The following is a 21,674-nucleotide window of genomic DNA, read 5'->3' on the forward strand; positions in this document are numbered from 1 at the left end:
TAGCAAACTATGCTATAAAATAGAATTATTTAAAACTATCAACTCTAAATCACTAGTTGACCTCTAGGAACGGGCCTACAGTCTTCACATAGGCCTGAATAAGTATCACAACAGACACCATAACTTGGCATGCTGTTTTTACAGCATTACAATAGCAAAAGACCAAATAAACACATGGAATAAAAGGTGGTTTGGGGCAAGGTATCTCCACATTAGAATTTGTCAGAACAAAAAAAAAAAAAAAATGCTTTCTGTTGCCTTGGCACCTTCATTATCTGTTTTCAGAATAAGCCCCAGTATTCAGAATCCCAAGCTTCTTTCAGAAAAGAATCATTGGAACCTTCTCAATAACAAATGCTATAATCTGCCTTATTTTTCCAGTCTTTTTCTGCACTCCCATATAATCATCATACACAATTTAACCCTTAGTTCCTACCAGGAACTGCTGTAATGTAGCAGGAAATCATCAAATCTCTAATTTCTTCCTACAGCATTGCTCAGCTAAGTTGTATAATACAGAAAAATGTTTCCAGGTATCTTGATAAGATCTACTTTGTGCATATCTTCACAGTAATCTTTAGGACTAAATTTTTTGATAAAAAATTATAAGGTTTTTGGTTTGTTTTGGTTTTTTAATTTCTCATGGAGCAAGAGTAGATTATTCATGAATCAAAACAGAAACTTAGAAAACAGGCAGTTCAACTTCATCAGTAAATCAAGCAAGATGTCCTTTTCAGGCAGGCCTATGTTTGATTTGAAAGCCATATAAAATCTTAATTATTTAGGATCAAATTCAATGATTTAAAAGAAAACATTTAACATTTATGAAACTGGAAAAAAAACTTGTTTTCTGGTAAGAAGGCAGGCTGTCTTAGGAAACAAACACAATTTTAAAAATCAGGAATAATATTTTTTAAATTATTTTTCTAGTGTCATTTACTTCAAATAAAGATTTTGGAAAAAAAAAAAAAAAAAAAAAAAAAGTCCTAATCTTAAAGGGCGATAAAGAGATAATCAGACCAGGAAGACACAAAAGAGATTGTTTTCTATACATTTTGCCTGAAAATCTAACCATACAGAAATGAATAAATGAAACCTGGCTTCATTCTCAGCTCCAGAAGGCAACCAGCACAGTAAAAACCAGCACCACCTTCAACCTGGAGGAAGGATACTGCTTCATCCAAACAAAAAGGACACTACACAGGCAGTATCTGTTTCCTGAAACTGCTTGGCTACTGAATGAATATAAGAGCCTTTGACTGACTTTGGCTGCAAGTTTTTAAATATCAGCTGCTGATATATTGCTGTAAAAAAGGTATACGAAGCTTTCAGTTACCTGAACATAATAAGCAATTTAAAGACAGAGTACCAGAAATTAAAACTAGGTAGAACTTTACCCTTTGAATAACAAGCAAAACAGGGAGAGACTGTTAAAAATAGATGCTTTTCTACCTTCTTCCAAGTTACCAAGATCAAATGTCTGTAAAAAACCTATATAATACAGTACAAAGAACATAGCAAATTATACTGTAAGAACTGAAGGCAACAACTAGGAGTAAGAACAAGAATATAGGTTTCTCTTTAACACTAGACACAAAAGTTTGAAAATAAAACTTATCCATGATTAAATATGTAAGATGATTTTCTTTATTTTCATACAGCAGCATGAGTGCAATTATGCACCCTCCAGAAGCTCCAGAAGGCTTTACCTTCATCAAATAGAAACACATCTCTCAAGATCAAACACAGAGCAACAGCTTTTGGAAAAAATACAAAAACAAACTTTTTGAAAATTACTGTAGATCCCTTACATAGACAATGAAAAATTATCAAAAAAAAAAAAAAAAAAGAAACATTTTGGATTATTTTATGACATCGTGTAATGAGACATCAAAGCACTCCCATTGAGATATTGTTTTTCATAACACATGTAAGTGCATAAAATAAAAGTTGTATAATCAGAAAAGGTCAAGGAAAAGACTTTAATAAGGATCTGCTAATAGAACACTCAGATTCATTTCTTGAGGCAACAGCTGCATTTATCTATATGAATTATATGTTTAACAGGGATTATGGAGTTTAATGTGCAAAGGGGTTACCCTACTTAAAAAAACAAACAACAAACAAAACAAAACACCAACCAAACAAAGAAAACACAAAAAACTAAACAAACAAAAAAACGAACAAAACCAAAACCCAAACAAACACAAACTAAAAAAATTACCAAAAGTGCACATTGTGCAGATAACACACTCTAGAAGAATCAACGTATCTCCTGTGGATTGGTCCCTTCATAAAAGAAAATGTCTGCTTCTTCTACAGCATATGTGCTCAAACAAAACCATGCACATTTATAACCATGGACCAATGGTGATACAGAGGAAATGCAATCCTTTTATTATCCTTTTTTTATATGCTTATCTCAAAGTTTTCTTGAAACATTTTCAGATGGAACAACCATCATGAAACTTGATGTCATGAGATTCTCTCACTGAGAATTTAAGACAGATTTCAACCTTGCTGAAAATCTAATGAATATTCTCAAGATTCATTCTACTATGTTTACATAGATAGTAAAGACTATCTAAAAAAATTCTAGAATATAAAGATCTATGTGCCTCCTTGATTAGAAGAATATTATGTAACATTAGAGTCCACAAGAACTCTCATTAGGGGAGTGTATTCCTCCTGCTAACAGCACTACCTCTTAATCTGTTAAGACAGTGTCAGGGCAGCCACATAGTTTACCTGTATAAAGACACTTTAAAAAAACACAGTAACAAAACAAATGTACAACAACAAATTCAACATGAGAATAGATTTCAGAGAATATGACTCATTGGAAGCTGGCTGTCTTCGCAACACACTCTGGTGCAGCTAATATATTGGTTTTGCCAAATGTTCATGTATGTACCTTAGTCAGTGCTCCTAAGTAAAAGCTTATGCATACAATAAACACAGGGAACATACTTCCTTGAGCTGCTGTATGAGCTCTACTACAATTTTAGTCCAGCTTGTATTTCTGTAAAACAACCATTGGAATCCAAGAATTTGCATTATGAAGATACACCACAATTATCCACCTTTCACTCCTCACATTTTGTTCTTTGCGGTGAACACACCGCAAAGTGTGCAGTTTTTCTCAACTTCATCTGGTATGTGAAACACAGATTTTCAAGTCCAACCATATTGATTTCTCATTTTTAAGTTTAAACAACTAGCAGTTTGGAATGATGAAATTTAGATATTATAATTTTTTTAATCAAATTAATAAATGCTATACCTCCAAGTTCTTTTACGTTCAAGATGGCATTCTGGAATGGCACCGCTTTTATACTAAAACCTAAGAACAGAAATAAAGAGTATCAGGAAATGTTAAAGAGTTCATCTGAAATCAACTGCATACATATAAGATTTTTTTCTCAAGAAGGAGTATTCTGCATTTGAAATTTAGTTTCAATATGATGTTAGTTATCAGCATATATCAGTGATTAGGATGGAGGATGGGGAAGGAGACACTATATCAGTATGAGCAATTACATTTGCAAAGATATTATTAAGGATATTATTAATATTATTCAAAATTCAGCCCAAAACTTTCAGCCAGCTTTCATTTGTTAAGGATTTAATAAGGGTTTGTTAATGATTTAGTCAGGAACATACCTTTATAAAACCATCCCTTAATGCATGTGGAACTTAAGTTTACATTTCAAACTATCAGTAACATGAAATGATCCTTGTGAAGTTTTTAGGAGACATGGAAGTCTACATGCAATTCAAATATTCACTTAATTTCAATTTCACAGGTTTTTGGTTCCACCTAGAGAACATTAATTCTGTCTACAGAAATTTTTTTTACAGACTTCAGTGGTATGCATTGGAGTGGTTACAAGCACATTAGAAGCATGTATTTATCTTCTATTAGCCTGTTATATGCTTCAAACTAAATAACTTTCAAGTGTTATATTTCACCTTAATTGAAAATTCAGGCATTTGAGAGAAAGCAAATGTGAAAGCAATACATTATACTATATACTAAATTCTGCATATTTAGCACACCCACATATTTATATCATACTTTATACAGGAAAACTTATATGTGCACTTTTGGATTAAAATGTTCAGAGAGACACTAGATATATTTACATATAGCACAAGTACTTTCAACAGTATTACATACCTGTGAATGAACTAAGTCAAGTTTTGAAAAAAATTATGCTTATTAGCTATCATTTAACAGAAACAAGATATTTTTTTCTCCTACATCAGACCAAGAACATATTCCAGTACTCCCACCATGGTCAGTGCTAGGTGAAGTCGAGGAAAATGGAAGAAAATCTGAAGGGAAGAATTATGAAGTATTTTTTGTTTTGCTGTCTTAAATCTTAAACTGTTCCTAGAAAGGAAGAAAAACTGGAATGGGCTTGAGTGGCATTTCTGAGAAAAGCAAAAATACAGGGTGTAGTTTGAAAGCTGAGTGAAGCAGTTGTCACACTGTATCCCTGGATTCTCAACAGTAATTTCTGATATAGAATAGGCATGGTACATATGGTTAGATGTATTATAAGTTCAATAGCTTATATATACATAATTTTGGTTTGAATGCTCCATGGCTTCCACTAGAGTCTCTTTTGATTCTTCAAGTTGCCAAGCTAAATATTGGTATTTTATTGCAACTATCTAGAAACATGTAAGTAACTACATTTTAAAATTAATCGCATTTTCATTATTTCCTTTGATAGATCTACACTGCTATTTACATTGCTGCTACTACTTCCGTCAGGTTCCCAAGTGTTAAACTATAATTTGCAGTAATTCCAGGTGAACTCTAATGATTAAGCTCAGGAGAGGGGTTAAGAAAAGGCTACATTATACTACAATTTCCTTCTAACTTTTTAACTTGGGCACTTACACCTTCTCCACACAATGAAATGTTAGTTCTCTTTACCATTACCAATAACACGACTGCGATGGCAATGGGTTAATTATTCACTACAAAAAATAATGGATTTACTTTGTTTACTTAGTTGTATTAAATGTTCTTGTATTTTAAACAGACACACCGAGAACCAGTCAGGATTGCTGAAGGACAATCAGGTTAATAAAATTTAAGCCCATGAACCACAGCTACAATATAAAACCACATAACTATAAACAGAAGTTACTTGTACAACACTTACTATCCATTCCCTCAGCAAATCAACTTTAGTAAATCGCTGCAACCACAGAACCAGATTTCTTCCTCTATGACCTAATCTGGCCTCTTCCTGAACTCTGCAGACCTTATTCTCACTCCATGTTTTTTTTAGTTTTTCTGACACTGTTTTGAGTTTCATTGTTTTATTCTAAATCAAAATACCCCTTTCAGTATTAGGCATCCTGGTTCATCTATATCAGCATGCATATTCAATTTTTTTGGACATAAGATACCTTTTTGCCATGGTTATTATGTCTGGTTTTATGTATCTTCTCATTGACACTGAAGCTTTTTGTAAATTGATTCTCTGATCCCAAGCTGCTCTTACTATATAAACAAGTCTCTTTTTTGATCTAAAAAGAAAAGACTATCAGCAGAAATAAACAGCCTCGGGTAGCTGTGGATGACCCCTCCCTGCAGGGCATCATAAGCAAGGAATAAAAAACTAAAGGCAAAAAGAAACCTTTTAATATGTGTTTACACTGCCTGCCTACTGTATGTTTACAATACCTCTACTTCACTACACCACAGTGTATGTTTTGATTTTCAATACATCCCAAATTATATGTTTTCATTGATATTCCCTAGTGTATAACCAAACTGTGAACAAGTAAGTTGCAGTAACTTCAAAGCAATCCATTTGGTACTTCCAAAAGCAAGGAAACTAAGTTGAAGGTCTCTACCACCTTTGTTACAGATCTTTAAAAATCACCTTTGGGCAATATTACAGCATACCATGGAATAAAGACAGCACCCTACCTGTGGTAGATACTATATTCTCCGGGCTTTCACTGCAAAGCTGTGACAGAAGACTCGTCTTGCCAGAACCAGAGAGGCCTATGCACACCAAGTCATATTCAGGTCGTGGTGGTGGCGGCCCCTTGCAGCAAAGTGCTCTAAAACACTGTCAGGGTAGAGAAAAACAAAAACAAAACAAAAAAGAAGTTATTTTTTTTTTCTTTTTCAAATCTTTATTTAACTAGGTTCCAAATTAGAGAGGAGAAAATTATTATTCCAACTTAATACTTCAACGAAATCAACAATTAATAGACTGAGACCACCTCAACTAAAATCTAGAGCAGTATTTTAAGCAAATGTAAATATATCTGTTAACTCTTCACCTATACCTCACAGAGCTAGACTGAGGAAAGTGAGATCCATTTCCTGAATATCATGAACAGTGCACACACACTGAGATAGGCAATTGCACTATTCAACAGTGTGGTTGCATATCCATGAGTTTCCTTCCAGTGCTGTTTTCATGCAATACCTGGTATGAACATCAGAGCAGCTAGTGAGCAGCTACTGGCCAGACTCCACCTTTTGTCACAGGAATGAATCAGAGAACTTTGATCCATTGATGTCCTTCCTGGGCTTGCTTTGTTATGTGTTTTACCTTACAATATCAGTTGCTAAAGAGTCTGTGAAAAAATTATTTTGTTAGACATAGTTCTAGTCATAAATATGAAGATCTCTCTGTTTCCCTGCAGAAGTATAATCACAATATAAAGAATAAAAAGCTGCTACACAAAGCCTACTTCTAGAGTTGTGTTCTTATATAGCACTAGCGAAATAGGCCAAGATAATCCAATAATCCAAAAGGTCCTTTAAGCTTTCAGAAGGGTTCACGAGGACTTCCTTTATACATAATACAGAAAATTTTAATGTAAAAATCTAACAATTTACAGTTCTGGTAAAGCTAAAGAGTTTATATTTAAGGTGTATGCTAATGTCTGAGATTGACCTCCACCATCCTAATATATAGAAAAATACCTTTTTCCACAATATATGCCATCATCATATCAGACAAATACATCTGCTATAATAAGGAAGGGAAAACTTTGTGTAATCACCCTTCTCTCACACATAATTGCAGCTCTTTTTTTCTACCTCAGCCAAAAGCCAATCAATCACTCACTCTGGGTGAAGATATACAGTCTTTACAACCTTTACCTAGTTTTTCTAAACAACTACTTCTCACTGACAGTACCTGAAGGAGCGCAGAAACCAAAGATATGTCAATAAGGCACTGTTGCAAATAGTGGTGTCTGGCTCTGCAAGCAACTTATCCAAATAGAATCTCATTATTAAGTACACAGCTGACTGAATGCAGAACTTTTAGTGGACTCTTTCCCTATGGATAGGAAATCACTACACATTCTTCATTGGTTTAAAGAAGCAAAAGATAAGTTAAGGGAACCTGAAAAATGTGAAAGGAAGTATTCTAGGAATGAAGACATCTACAGTAGTAGTTAAGCTGAACAAAGACAACAGATTTTAAAATTAAGAGCCCTGACTATAAAAATTTGACTCAGAAATTATTTTGTTCAAGGATTGCTCCTTATGTGTCTGTAGCTAAATTGAGTAAACACACCTTTAACTTTATTCTCTGACATCAGTTTATAATTGTATCACAGATTCTGCAAAGCCACAGTAAATATTCTACTCTGGAACTTAAATGAGAAAAGCCAACTAAGTTCACTACACAACATAAGTTCCTTCAGAGTTCCAACTTAACAGATATGAGTTAAAGCACACATAAAGCTCTTTATAGCTTGTCAGAGGTCCTGAGGCTGTGTCAGACACTTTGCAACCAGTTTTTAAAAAGGATTCAATCTGACCCCATCAGCGCAGTATCTTTGCAACAACTTCTTCGTGTCATTCTGAAAAGCATAAAGGAGTGTATCAGCCAATGAAAACCTGTGCTTCTCTCTGTCCAAACACTGTGTGAGCTCTTATGCAACCAGACTAGACTCTTACAGCCCCAGATCTGTCAAAGGTAACTATTGCTCCTTGTAGAACCCATATGAAGGTTCTGTGGGCTCCACAGGCTGTATCTCTTTAGTGCACATTCCTTATGTCCAACCTAGTCTGAATAATCTTTACATCTAGTTAATAATAAAATAGCAGATGATCAAAAGTCTAGGTCAAATTGCATGTCCAAACTAGCATACATAGACCACTCACTCATTCACTCATCCTTCACCAATAAGCACAGCTGTTAAGTGCATAAGTTCCTGAAATACAGCAGCCACTGAACACCAGGAAACAGGGGAATGAATGTCTCCATCCAGACCACTCTAAATTTTTATTTATTATTCACCTGTGTATTTTATGTTCATTACTCTGTCTTTCTGCAAGGCTGATTTCCTTCAGGAGATTTTGTTGTTGTTGTTGCTAGGATGAAAGTAGACTTTAAATAGACTAGCTTTAAAAAAAAAATTTAAAAAAAAGTTGCTGAAGTTTAAGATGCTGTGTATAGCACTAACCACAGACGGACATGAGTAATTCTGTAACACATTTTGGGTAATATTTGTAATGGTACATTTAAGTTTTATAAACCTGGTTTGCAGTTCTCCTTAGTTGAGATCAATGAAAATCTCATCCACTGGAAACACTGGAATGCAAGCAGTTCAGTCACTGCCTTCCTGTTATCTCAGCAGCTTGAAGTTAGTTGGCCCCTAACAAAGTTAGGGCTATTTAAGCATCCATTACAGAGACTAAACCTCTACTGTCACAACTTCAGCAGCTGCATCTAGTAGCTGCACAAGATCTGTGGAGACTAGAAAATTCAGAGGTCACTGACCATGCAAATAAAATTACATCCTATATTCTGCTTTTCATTAAGGACAGGAAATGAGTCCTGAAGTATTTTATAAAGCATGGAGTAGAACTACATTACTATTTAAAATGCTGTCACATATTACAATGCAGTCTGAGATGCACAGAACAGCAAAAAAATGTATTGGTAACTACAAAAGCCATTCCTGAAATGCAAAAACACAGGTTTATCAAGAATATTGAGAAACGTTAAATTCATAAACAGCACTCTGACCTTTCCAAACCCAGCATACTTTCCACCCTATTGAGAATCCAAAGGACATAACAGAAGCTTGAATTAACAGCCTGACTGGTCTTCAGACATTTGTCAGATACAGACCTGGAGGTCTTTAATTTCCAAACCTAACTTGCTCGACAAATGACTGTCCAATAAAAAGCAGCCATTTTTGGTATTATAAAACGAACTGCAAACCTAGATGAGACCACTCACAGAGGCTACTGAAGAGGACAGAAAAAAGACATTGCACTACTGAGGCTGTAGGGTCAAGCAGAGCTACCTGGCATAGTCAATTAATTTTTTTTTGGTTTGGTTTGGTTTTGGTTTTTGGTTTTGGTTGGTTTTTTTTTTGTCATGTATTTCAGCCCCACTGCCAGCAAAAAAAGAGACAGAGAGACAGGAAGGGAAACTCAGGAGTTAATTTATTGTGGGGTTTTTTTGTTTTGTTTTTAATGAATGAGCAAATTTTAAACAACTGAAAATAAAACAATACACTATCTTGAAAAAATGCGTGCATTTAGCCAATTTTGGAAAAAATGGTGTGTATGTCCAGGAAACTGGGAGTAATTAGGTGCTGTAGTCTGCAGAAAACTGCAATATTCAGCACCACTGCTATTTTCATTCTATTTGTATGTCTGCATACACACTGCATGTACATGTATAATCATTCACAGGAGCTAAGGAAGAAGTTAGCCAATCTTGCTCCTCCAGGATTTCTACCCTAATCAGATGATTCCAATTTTAGGTGGGTCAGTAGACAAGCTGGCAGTTTTAGGCAGTGTCCCTGTAAAGCCCTATAGCAATTTCTTTCAGGAAAAACATTAAATATTGTGTCTATGGCAGGGGAGGCCAAGCACTTTTGATATATATGGCATACAGAGATTACAGATTGAAACTCAGGGCAGCAAACATCCTTGAATTACAGCTCTCCCCAACACACTACACTGCAACTGACCATTGAGTCTGTCTATGCCTACACATTGTACTTATTTCACACTCCATTTTGGGATTAAATACTCCATTATTTCTGCTGTGTTCTGGACCCATATCCTGTCTCTTTCTTTTGTTGCCACTATTTAATAGGGACAAACAGAAGCAAGAGATTAAATTCTTTGTTGATTAAACACACACAGACTAACGCAAAAATGTCCTCTTAGTGCAATATTAATGCTAACAAACCAAGTATTACTCTAAAAACTCCCAAACTCTAGAAACCCAGATTTAAGGCAGGAAACTCAACCATGTCACTGCTCCCTTGTCCTTCTCTTTCTTATAGTTATGAATACAATGTCCTTTTACATTTTATTTTTCAATTAAGGTATCTATTAACAAAACAGCATACTTACATCCAGAGGACTGGTTAATTACCTGAAGCAGTTCATGTAAAATCAAATAGATTATTTAAAAAAAAATAAATCAAGTTTACATACAATAGACTCCACAGTTCTGATGCTGTATGAGATTACAAAAGTGCAAAGGTATCTCAGACCTTGAAGACAATGTAGAATGTCAGGGAAAAAAAACAAGATAGGCAGTTACAATAACAAAGGACAGCAAACAACCGGGGACAGCAGCAGAATAAAGTGAAGAGAAATTCATACAGCTGTTAGAGAGGGGGGAAAGGGGATTTATAAATAAAATGATATTAACTGTATGAATACCTTTCTGTTAAATTAGTGCAATGAAATCTATGCTGTTCATTTTTTGTCTCTCACACAAAGAAGAACTTACATTCACATACCTACTGCCATCCTGAAGTGGTAGTCAGCACAGCAGAAAAGACTAAAATCATGACTATTCACCTTCTTTGGCAGCCCACAAGCTCATTAAACAGTGACCACTATAATCAAGCTCCTCTGTCCCAATACAGACTGGCAATCCAAATTGCCTTAGGGGGACCCCAACATGAGGCCTGCAAACCTACTTCACCACTCTGCCTCAGGACAAGGCAATCCTCTTGCTCAGCCTGGCTAATTCTCACAAGTCCATGGTCAGCTCACTGGCTGAACACCGAAACACTCTTCCTCTACATGCACCTACACATCAATTTCATGTCATCCTGTGCTGCAGGGAGACAGATAACTACATGGTATTAAATACAGGATAATATAAAACAAAACACAGAAAACAAATCCCAATGAAGTACAGCAGTTTTACAGAACAGTCCTGGTGATGTTCTACATTTTAGACATATTACATGACACTAAAATAAATGGCAAGATACTGTTTGAAGCAGAAATGTCAAATTCTCCCTTCATATCAGTAAGAAAATAAATACATTTGGAATCATTTGTTGAAATTGTTCACCAACCCCTGTCAAAAGCTATTTCAGAGAAGCCATTTTTCTGGAGTCTCTGAAGGAAAAAACTGTATCACAAATTACTTTCAACATCCCTATCTAGACACCAGCTGAACAAGACATAGTAAATTTTGGCTTAAGTACCAAAAGCAGACAAGTGAGACAGTCCTATTCATTCTTCAACATATTTGACAACTCTGCTACCGGCAGAGAAGGCCTAGAGGAGATAAGATCAAGAAGAAAGTACTGTTTGACTTCTGACAAGCCAGATAGGGTATTGCTCTTTGAAGAATATAACTTAAAAAAAAAAAAAAAAAAAAAGGTAACAGAAGGTTACAGAAGGTAACAGAAGTCATTTCCTTACTGTGGGCAAAACAAATCACAAAAAAATCACAAAACAAATCACAAAACAAATCACAAAACCTGGAAATCACAAAAATGGAAAATGAGCCTGACGATAGTCTCTTGCCCACTCCCTATAAACAAAAGAAGAGCAAGACCAAATTATGGCACTCCACTCTATTCAGACTGTGCTTGGAGTCAGCATGTAGGAAAAAAGCATAATGTTCCAGGGTACTCAGATATTCAATGAAGTAGAATGATTTAAAAGCTTACATAAGACAGATGAGTACATGGCTATGATAAACCAATGCTGATTAAGTAAACAGTCAAACATATGCACAGGTGCTACACTCAACAGGATAAGAAAATCACTCGGTTTCCTTCAGTCTAAAATCACGTTATAGTGGGGTTATCAGGATACTTCTAGGTTTCATCAAGTGTAAGCTTACTGTTCATGTTTTTTCCTCTGATAGTTTTCCTTCCATTTGTTTTGCTGCACAAGAGTAACTCACCTCTTTCAACTCATCAAGCCATTTATATTTAACAGCAAGAGACAAAGCCAAAAAATATGAACAAAAGCTTTTGCAAAAAGGTTTGTTTTACAACCTAAGGAAACCATACTAAAAAAGCCTGGAGAATCATTGAAAGTATCACAAAAAAAGGCATTACCAGCACCACTGAAATGTGCAGTAGTTAAGGATGTGGTATCTCCCATCACTTCTAATTTCTAATAAAGATAAGAGATATAGAGAAATTTTAGTATTTTTTAAATATACACAAAAACACCTCCTCAAAAAACCAAAGGAAAACAAAACCAAAACACAACAACATAACCCAGCAACTTAAGAGTCTTCAGGCTTGCTAAAAGTCATGTCTTTATAGCTTCTGAGCCAAATCAGAAAAAAGTTTTTCCATGATTCATGTATGTTGCATCATGGGTTAAAGAACATTTTTCTTTTGTTTAGCATAGCATGAATAATTACTTGTGTTCCAGAAGTTCACATGGGATCACAAAACCAGAAAGAAGCATATATGGACCACTTCGTGTTCTTTGGCCTTTCTAAGTAAAGCTGACTACATGTCACCTAAATGCAACAGCACACTTTGTTTCTTCCTTCTCCCCCAAAACTACTGCATACACAAGAACCTGGACATCCACATCTGGTATACATGGCACATATAGTATTACTTCTGAAATATAAAAACAAGGATTTACAGAAGCAGTAGAGCGGTATATCCAAATCTCATGCCCATGTGTCTCAAATAACCGCAAAGAACAAAAAGTTAGATAAATACTCCAGATGCAAGGATAAACCCAGATGTACACTAGATGAAGGTAAATGAAGACTTGTGTAGTATTACATATATGAAGCAAATAAAAAGAAAGCTACTGCTGCTGTCCTATTCTGATATTGCTAGGCAAATTCAAGGTGCACTAGAAGACTAAAATCCCTAACCAAGTGAAAAAGAGATTTCTGCAAGTTGCAATAGGATTTATGCAGTAAAAAAAGTTTCTCAGAAAATTCAGTTAAGTTAAAGTTAACACAAACAAGTTTATTTAAAACACAGTTGGAAAAAGCAAAAGAAACTGCCAAGTACAATCAATAAGAGAAGTGTGCCCTCAGGTACTGATAGCCAGATCTCAAGAGGTATTCTGGTGAAACCAGTTAACACATCCCTGGGAAAAGCAGCAAGATCTGAATTCTTCCAGTATATCGGTAACATTGCAGAAATAGATAAAATCATGAGATTTTTTTCCAGCAAGCTTCAGCCTGCACTTCCAGAGCTGTTGGGCATCATAATTTTAACTAAAAGAAAACAGCTCTTGGGGTATGTGCATGTTTCTGAGTATCAAAAAGCAGAGAAACCTAGAGAAACTCCAGTTTATTTTGAAGGAAAAAAAAGAATCTGATGTTTATTTAAGGCAATATTCCTCTGAGATTAAGCCCCAGGATACATCTTGTACTTTCTTATGAAAGATTTCCAAACTAGCATTTACCATCAAATCTCAGAGAAAAGAGGAGAAATCTCTAAGGACAGCAGACCGGTCTATTTTTGATAAAGTCCAGTCTACTAAACGTGTTTGTAGCTGAGGTAGAGTAGTAACCATAGACTGTAAGGTATCAGTCAAAGTATAAAAATCTGTACAAAAACAATATAGGACAGAAGGACAGATGGAAAAATTAAAAACTTAAAAGAGTTTTAGAATTATTTTGCAAAACACTGCTAAGCAAAGCTAAACAAAACTATGATAGTGTGGTGGTACATTAAAAAGGAAAGTGCAGTTTCAACTGCCACTATAAACCTACCTGCTCAGAGGTCCCAGCTAATAATTCTCTTTGCTCATACCATACAAGAAGTACATCATAGCAAGTTTTGACATTACCCAACCAAGAATTTAGCAAACCAACTAATGTTTGCTTGCTCTAAAATTACCCTAAGTCAAGGAAAACACAATATAAGTAGAGCCTAATGCAAAACAAGGTTACTAAAATAGAAACAGTCTATACAGTTAACATTTAAATACAAGGGTGAAAAGCATTACTGGTGTACATGAAGTCTAACAAGAAGTAATGAAAGAATTTAGATAAAAGGAGGAAGTGCCTTCCAGAACTAGAAAAATGGAGTAAGAATTAAACCAGCCTGCTAATCTAGAAAATGGAGTAAGAATTACACCAGCATTGGCAGAAACACAAATGGGAGAACTAACAGGTGTGTTCTGTTACCAGTTCATAGTGTTATCTACCTCCAGAGTTAAATTTAAGGTGCAATTTATTGTTGCAGGTTATAAGCATTTCCTAGTCATTAGGCTCCTTAGGAATGATTTTGGTCTTACATTCCCTTTTCATTTTACTTTCCCAGTATGCTATATTTACAAAAATACGAACTTCTAAGAGGGTATCTGTTATGTCCAAAAGACCAAGGGATTATAAAATATGTAGTATCATTTACAGGAACCTCTCCCCCCTACTTATACAGCATAAGAGTTTTACTTGGCTAGCATAACACATTACTGTTGTGGGAGGAAACAGAAGACTTACCCACACAAAAACATTAATCCAAAATATACAATTAGAGGAAGGCATCTGAATCACAAGTACTCATTACAAATTATTCAAATTTCAATCAATGAGTGTCTTTGAATTTAAAACAGGTTTAGCCTCACTCAAACTCCTAGTGATTTAGGATTGAGAAACTCCAGCCACTGAAAACATCTCATGCTCCAATACATTGTGCACAAGGCATTTTGCAGTCATTTGCAGCTGCAGGATTGCTTTTGTTATTTTTTGCTGTTGCTGTTGTTGTTGGTTGGCTGGTTTTTTTGTTTGTTGTTTTTTTCCTGGCCATGTATCTGCATCTGCCACCAAGTTTCTCAGCTGTCACCAATCTATTTGCTGAAGACTCTATTGGCTATTTTGCTCACCTAGCACTGTAAAATCACAACTGTCGAATCTGACACTGCTGAACATGAATGGATCAAAGACTACAGTAGAAGTAGAAGAAAGATGCTCTGCTTCTACTACTTAAACATTTGGGGAGCAAGACTCAATTTCAGATGGGCATTCTCAGCTGACAGGGGAGGATGGAAGGGGATCGGATCACACAGTGCAATGGGTTGGCTACGGATGTAAGATGGTTTCATATGCTTGCACTGTTAAAAAATGTAACCAAAAAAAACCCCAAAAAAACACAAGAACAAAAAAAACCCCTACACAACAATCACACCAATCTGTTCAAACAAGAGTTTTTTAAAAATAAACACAGTCCAACACCTAGAAAATAGAGAGTATTCTCCACGCCACTTAAAGGTTAAAATGCCTTTGAAAAGCCACGGCTGAATATTACCTTTATGGAGGCAAAATGTGATCAGGCAAGAACCAGCTATGCCTGACTCACAGAAATGTCAGACTGTGATGCAGACCAAACCACCAAGTTTGTCTTGGTGATTCTATAAGCACTTTTTATCAGTTAAGGGGCATGAAATACTTCAAACCACAGGAAGGTATCACTAGGCCAGAATGGGTTTTCTTGCAGGAATTTGTAGCTCTTTAGTCTCAGAGCTGCTGAAAACCTTCTGAGGGGATTCACATTTTTCTCCTTTGGGTAGCTGCCACATCCAGACAGCTCTAGCAAACACACACTTTTAGAGGGAGTGAAAGCTCTCAGCCTGAAACCCTCCTTTGCCATCCCTTCTCCAATGATACTGCCTTCACTGACAGCATGCTGGGTATCTGGGTTTTTTCCCAGAAAAATATTACACAATAGTTCCATAAAAATCTCTTAAGTTAAAAAATCTACAACTTTTTACTTAAGAATATACCTTATGTGGATGAAATATGACCATAAATCCAAGCAGACATAGACTCAATGTGCTATTCAGATAACTGAGCACAGCTCTGGGTGGCTCAGTCCCTCACCTGCCTTAATGCACAGCTGTGAAAGATTTCATACTTGCTCTAAGGCAGTTGCAGACACCTCAGTAAGAACTGACATACTGTTTCTAACTGGAATAAAAAATTTACCATTTACTCTAGATCAGTGGAAATCTTACAAAGCTGGGAAACTCCTCCTTCTGCTGGCTAGAGAGAAAATTTCAGTGAGGATCAAGGAGAACTGCCACAACGATGAGAGTTTATCAGAAAAACATAAGCAATGTAGAGCTGGTGGCATATTTCAAAGTGAGACAATTAATAAAAACAGGCTTAAGAAGTGGTAGATAATGCTCTCTTAAAGACTAACATGTAGTTAGCTGTAAAAGCAGGACAATGGCTTTAATTCAACCTTTTTGTTTGAAGTACTTTTAATTTTTTACATTCCCTTCTCTAAGGAGTGACCGCTTACTAAAAAAATCTAATACAGAACTTCAGGATAGGATTTTGTAATACAAAGGTATGATAAGGAAACAACTTCTACAGTGAAACTTCAGTAACTGCCAATTACAGCTATATCATTAGATCAGTATTTACAAAGCATAAGGAATGTGAAGAGATGCACATAGTTCCTTTCATGCCAGAGAGATTTTTCAGAGAAGGAAGCATATGAAACTCACAAGTATTTCTCCAAAGCAATTTGTAACAATGAAAAGATATGATAGGCACAAGATGTATGATTTACAGATTGCAACACAGTTTCATTATGTTATTAGGTAATAAAATTTCAAAAGTACAGGGTTTAAGAAACAAGCTGCACTAAAATGTGTAAACTAAAGATCACTGTAACTTAAAGAGCACAGTTTTGCTTTCCTCACTACTGAAAATATAGTCCTGTTTATTTGAAGAAATATGATCTTGTTAGCTCATCCTTGCAAGAAATTCTTAAGTTCATGTTATCAAGTCAATTGCTGCGAAACTATATAATCACAAATTATGCCTTAAAGAGATCAATGGTTAATTGTGAAAAAAACGGCAACCTATGAAAGTAGAGGAAGATACACATTTTAACAACAGAAAACCAGTACTGCAGACCAAATTACTTAATGTAAACATTTATTAAATTAAGAGACATTCAACTTTGGCTTCCCAGTGGGCTGCACAAGACCCTTATCTGATACCTAGGTGGAATCATCATAGAACAGTTTGAGAAGGAAGGAACCTTTCAGATCAGTCATCCAGTTCCAGCCCCTGCATGGGCAGGGACACCTCCCACTGCACCAGGACGCTCCAAGCCCCATCCAGCCTGGCCTTGGACACTTCCAGGGAGCGTGCAGCCACAACTTCCCTTGGAAACCTGTTCCAGTGTGTTATCACCCTCACAGCTTCTGTTAATATGAACTACAGAGAAGGTAAAAATGTATATTAATATAAAAACTGATTATTTGCATTCAAATACATACAAAGTTCCATAAAGGCAGTGTACTTGCCCACAGACTGACTAGCTCTATCTAGAGAAGCAGAAATGTATTATTTGGGACCAAATTTCTTCAGTAACTTGTTTCTATCAGATAGCTTAACAGGCCTATCTAATATTACTTTCTCTCTTCCAGGTATTAGAGTTTTTTTAAAATGTATTTCAGAATAAATATGAAAGAGTAGTGTTGTAACAAAGTATCCATAGTACAGAGTATTATATTTGTATCTATATGGAAAGCTCACCATAATTTAAAAATTAATTTTACAGAACAATAAAAAAGTTACAAGCAATTGCACACAGATGAACCTTTACTTGGTATCTTTGCAGAGCAGAGACAAGAAGAAGGTGCTGGTGTACAATTATCAATTAAGACATTATATCTGCAGAGCAGCAGGAAGCAAAAACACTGCCCCAAGCCCCACTGCCCAACAATAAACTCTACATACATCTCCTTGGACTTGGCACAAGTGAGCATGATGTAGAGGGGACTTTCTGGGTATATAATGAACCAAAGGAATTAAAAAGGAGATTCTTTTAAGACTCCAGTTACTTCCAGACGTGCAGGTTGAAAGAAAAAAAGATTAGAATTTTAAGTAGTTATTGCAAAAGAATGCTTTCTATTTATGTTCATACAAGCAGTTCATAAAGCCTGTAAAAAAGAGGAAAACATGCTATTTGCAGTTCTCTGGCAAAAGGGAAAATTTCTGATGACAAATGTTAAGTATGAGATCCTATGTGTCCTGCCCAACAGAAGGGCTCAAATTCAGGCAGTAAAGTCACTATCCTCAACTGATGAATGTCAAGGAAATCAAACTGAAAAATATGGAACATATAAAAAAATTGTATGCGTCACCATTCCTCAAGCCCCACTCAGTTAGAAAGAATACTGAAGCAGAAATTCTCCTGCCACTATTAACTACACTGCTCAAATCTGAAAATTTGTTAACAGCTACTGTTTTCCTATTGAATTTTCCAAGTTCCTGACCACAGGGAACTAAAAAACCCTCAGATATTTGAAGTAACTAAGTATGGTCTCCAAACCCACAGTAATTTCATGGAAAAGAACAGAATACCCAAGCAGACAGTACAAGATAAGATAAGAAAAAAAATAAGATACACAAGAACATAAGAAATTCTAGTGAACTTAGGCTTTTGCAAGTTCATAAATCTAAATGCATTTTCCTAGAAATCAGAAAAGGCTTTCATTCCTTAAAATAATTTGTGATTTCCAATAAATTTAGGCAATGACCTATTAGTTTAAAACAACAGACTAGTAGTGAGTTGGGTTATTTTAATTTTATTCTTAGAAACATGGAAGCAAATTTTATTAAACCTACTTTTAAATGCAACTATCTTTATAAAGTTGAGGACAGTGTCAGCTCAGCTAAAGAGCTGAAAACAAAACCTAAGAATACTAGCAGGGAGGGGAAAAACAATCTTCCTTATAAATGTATTACTTCTAGTGAAATACCACTGAAGTCCAGTGTGATCCAAACCACAGTGCAGCATGTGTAAAGGAGTAAGGATTGTAAAAGTTTCATATACAAAAAAGAAGTAATAAATATTTGGCTTTTTTTTCTTTTGTTTCAATTATTTTGTTCAGACTTGAAATTTCATTTGGGAACTGAGTCAATCTGTATTTGTTTTCAAAAGAAAAGAGTCCTTCTGCATAGAGACATGGTCTAAAAAATTATGAAAATAGACAAAAATTAAATAAAAATAGATGAAAATTTGGGTGCTAGTTTACTTTCTAAAGGAAACAAAAATGATTACATGATTGTGATGTCCATCTAGCACAAGGAAACTAGAGTAATTTAAAGCAGTTTATTGTAAGAGGACACAACTGAGCTTATAAGTCTCGTATTTGACTCCTATCCAGAAACAGGAATCAAAACGAACTATTAATCTGCGGTCTACATGTTTGAAGATTTTTCAGCTAGGGACATTATGCAGCCTTAAATGGTAAAAACAGTTAAACCCTATCCCAATAAAAATCCTAGGAAAAATAATCTTCTACAAATAGGATGAAGATAAAAGTTCTAACAGACCATAAATTGATTTGGAAATGTTCACATTAGAAAAATGACACTGACAGCAATAAGCACAGTGTTGAATAGTATGAAACTAGGTAAATATTTTTGCACTGACTGTACATATGAAGTCCATTGTAAAAGCATTAAAACCTACTTAAAGTTCCAGTCAAACTGAAGCATTCAAATGACAAATCTATCATGATTCTTCTTCCTGCTGCCTACTGGTTTTCTCTTTTTCTAAGCCTTACATTCCAGCCAAATAGCAACATATTTTCTACTCCAATCAACCATACTATTCAGTGGTATTTCCTAGAAAAATTTTTCTTGTGTGTCAGATAAACACAGAGGAAAATCCTTCAGGGAGAGCTTGATATACCACAGATTCCAGTCATAATAACACTGAAGCAAGAAATTAGGGGTATCCTTAGTGAACCTACCAGCATATAAAATCAGATAAAAGTAAAGACATTCTATCAAAATTTAACTGTATCAAGCAAGTGACTCTGTAATTAAAGGCTAGGTGGATTTAGAAGGATGAGAAAATTCATGCTGTATGGAAGATCAACTGCAGTAAAAATCAACTGAAAAGGTTTACATAAGCAGCGTTCTGGTATTTCACTATTACACAATATTGCGTGTTTCGTTTGGAAAAGAAAAGCAGCTCATATGTGGAACTTCAGAAGACTAAAGTCCTTTTTCATAATTTTCTGGTTAAAAAGAATTTTAAGGTACATGACTAGACAAAAACAGTGGTCAAAAAAAGTTATCTTGCCAGTGCCAAACAGAATCTCACTAAGGGTAAACAAAAATACATTCTTTCCCTGGAATTGCTGAACTTCTGTCAACAATTAAACACTCCCTTAAATCAAACTGCACATAACAAAGAACTGTGTAAATCTGCAGCGCAAATCACTTGTTAGTGTTCACATGCAGTTCTGTGCTGCCCACATTTTCAGGAATTAGACCTGCGAGTTTCCCCATTTTTACACATGTTCAAAGAATTTAACATTATTAGACTGTCATAAATGACTTAAGATTTTTGGCAGGCCATCTGCTGTAATAGCTTTGAATTTCCCTTAAGTGCTTATTGTGGATGACTTATTTTAACAAGAATTAACACTACTTTGTGTCTCAGACTAAATCTAAACTCTTAACTCCTTTGCATCACTAACATGCCAAGTTAAGGAGAATGTTATATAAGTGATATTAGCTTGAGGTAAACTAAGATGCATGACGTGTTACATATATTGGACATTCTTTTGATCTTAATTTGAAACTATTAATCCTTCTAAAGCAGAGTAATATTATCTCCACATGCCTGGTTTATGTACTTTGTACCTCTAGTGTGGAGTAAGAACCAGAAAATATTCAAATAAATACTCTGCCAGTCACAGCAGGTTTTAAAAAAAAAAAACCAAGATGGCTAATTATTCCACAAATCAGAACACTATTTGAAAAGTCACATCAGTCCCATTCTGCATTTTGGGTTGGTTGCACCCTAGATCTACGTTGTTACTGTAGTATATAGAAGATTTTAATCAATCATCGCTTTTGACATTGTAAATTGATGTTGAAAATAAAAACTGGCAAAGAAAGCATATGTCCTATACCTTCTGGATGCCTCCATTGCCCATATGTAGAAAACAATAGTGCTCTGACTAACACTGCAGAATCCTCCTCTTCCAATACACATAGGCAATTAGAAGGTTTCAAAAATTAAACAGCAAAATCTTCCTTTCTGTTCTGTCACAGGGAGCAATCAGAGTTTACACTTCTCAAACTATGTCTTTGCTTCAAAAATACAGATCCTGAAATTTTAAACCACTTTACACATTTATCACATGGCATAAATGCCAGTCGCACTCATTAACATTTTGTATTCATTGGCTTGGGTAATCATGTGTGAATGGGCACAGGTTTGCCCATTCTCAACACATGCACCTTGGAACTGCAGCAGCATGGGAAGCTTTATTCAGAGGTCTAAACATTTTAGAGACATTCAGCATTATGAAAATGAAGCCTCCTGTAGTATTCCAGTGGCTTTAATAGATCATCTAGCAATTTCACTTTTCTGTTTACTAGCTAAGACGATATTCAACTAATTTCTTATTACAG

General features: G+C 35.3%; 1 protein-coding gene across 6 annotated transcripts in view; it reads right to left on the minus strand.

Moving 5' to 3' along the window:
* ARL15 (ARF like GTPase 15) overlaps window positions 1–21,674 on the minus strand; it is a 214,940-nt gene that overhangs the window by 136,359 nt on the left and 56,907 nt on the right. For 5 of the 6 annotated variants that reach the window (XM_071730671.1, XM_071730673.1, XM_071730676.1 and 2 more), the window contains 2 exons: window positions 5,957–6,101; window positions 3,284–3,343 (listed from right to left, as the gene is read on the minus strand). In XM_071730671.1, coding sequence (XP_071586772.1) covers window positions 3,284–3,343; window positions 5,957–6,101 — 205 coding nt within the window. The remainder of the gene's footprint in view (window positions 1–3,283; window positions 3,344–5,956; window positions 6,102–21,674) is intronic. The other variant, XM_071730675.1, reaches the window with a different exon arrangement.

This window comes from Heliangelus exortis, chromosome Z (genome assembly GCF_036169615.1).
Source record: "Heliangelus exortis chromosome Z, bHelExo1.hap1, whole genome shotgun sequence".
Classification (NCBI taxonomy): domain Eukaryota; kingdom Metazoa; phylum Chordata; class Aves; order Apodiformes; family Trochilidae; genus Heliangelus; species Heliangelus exortis.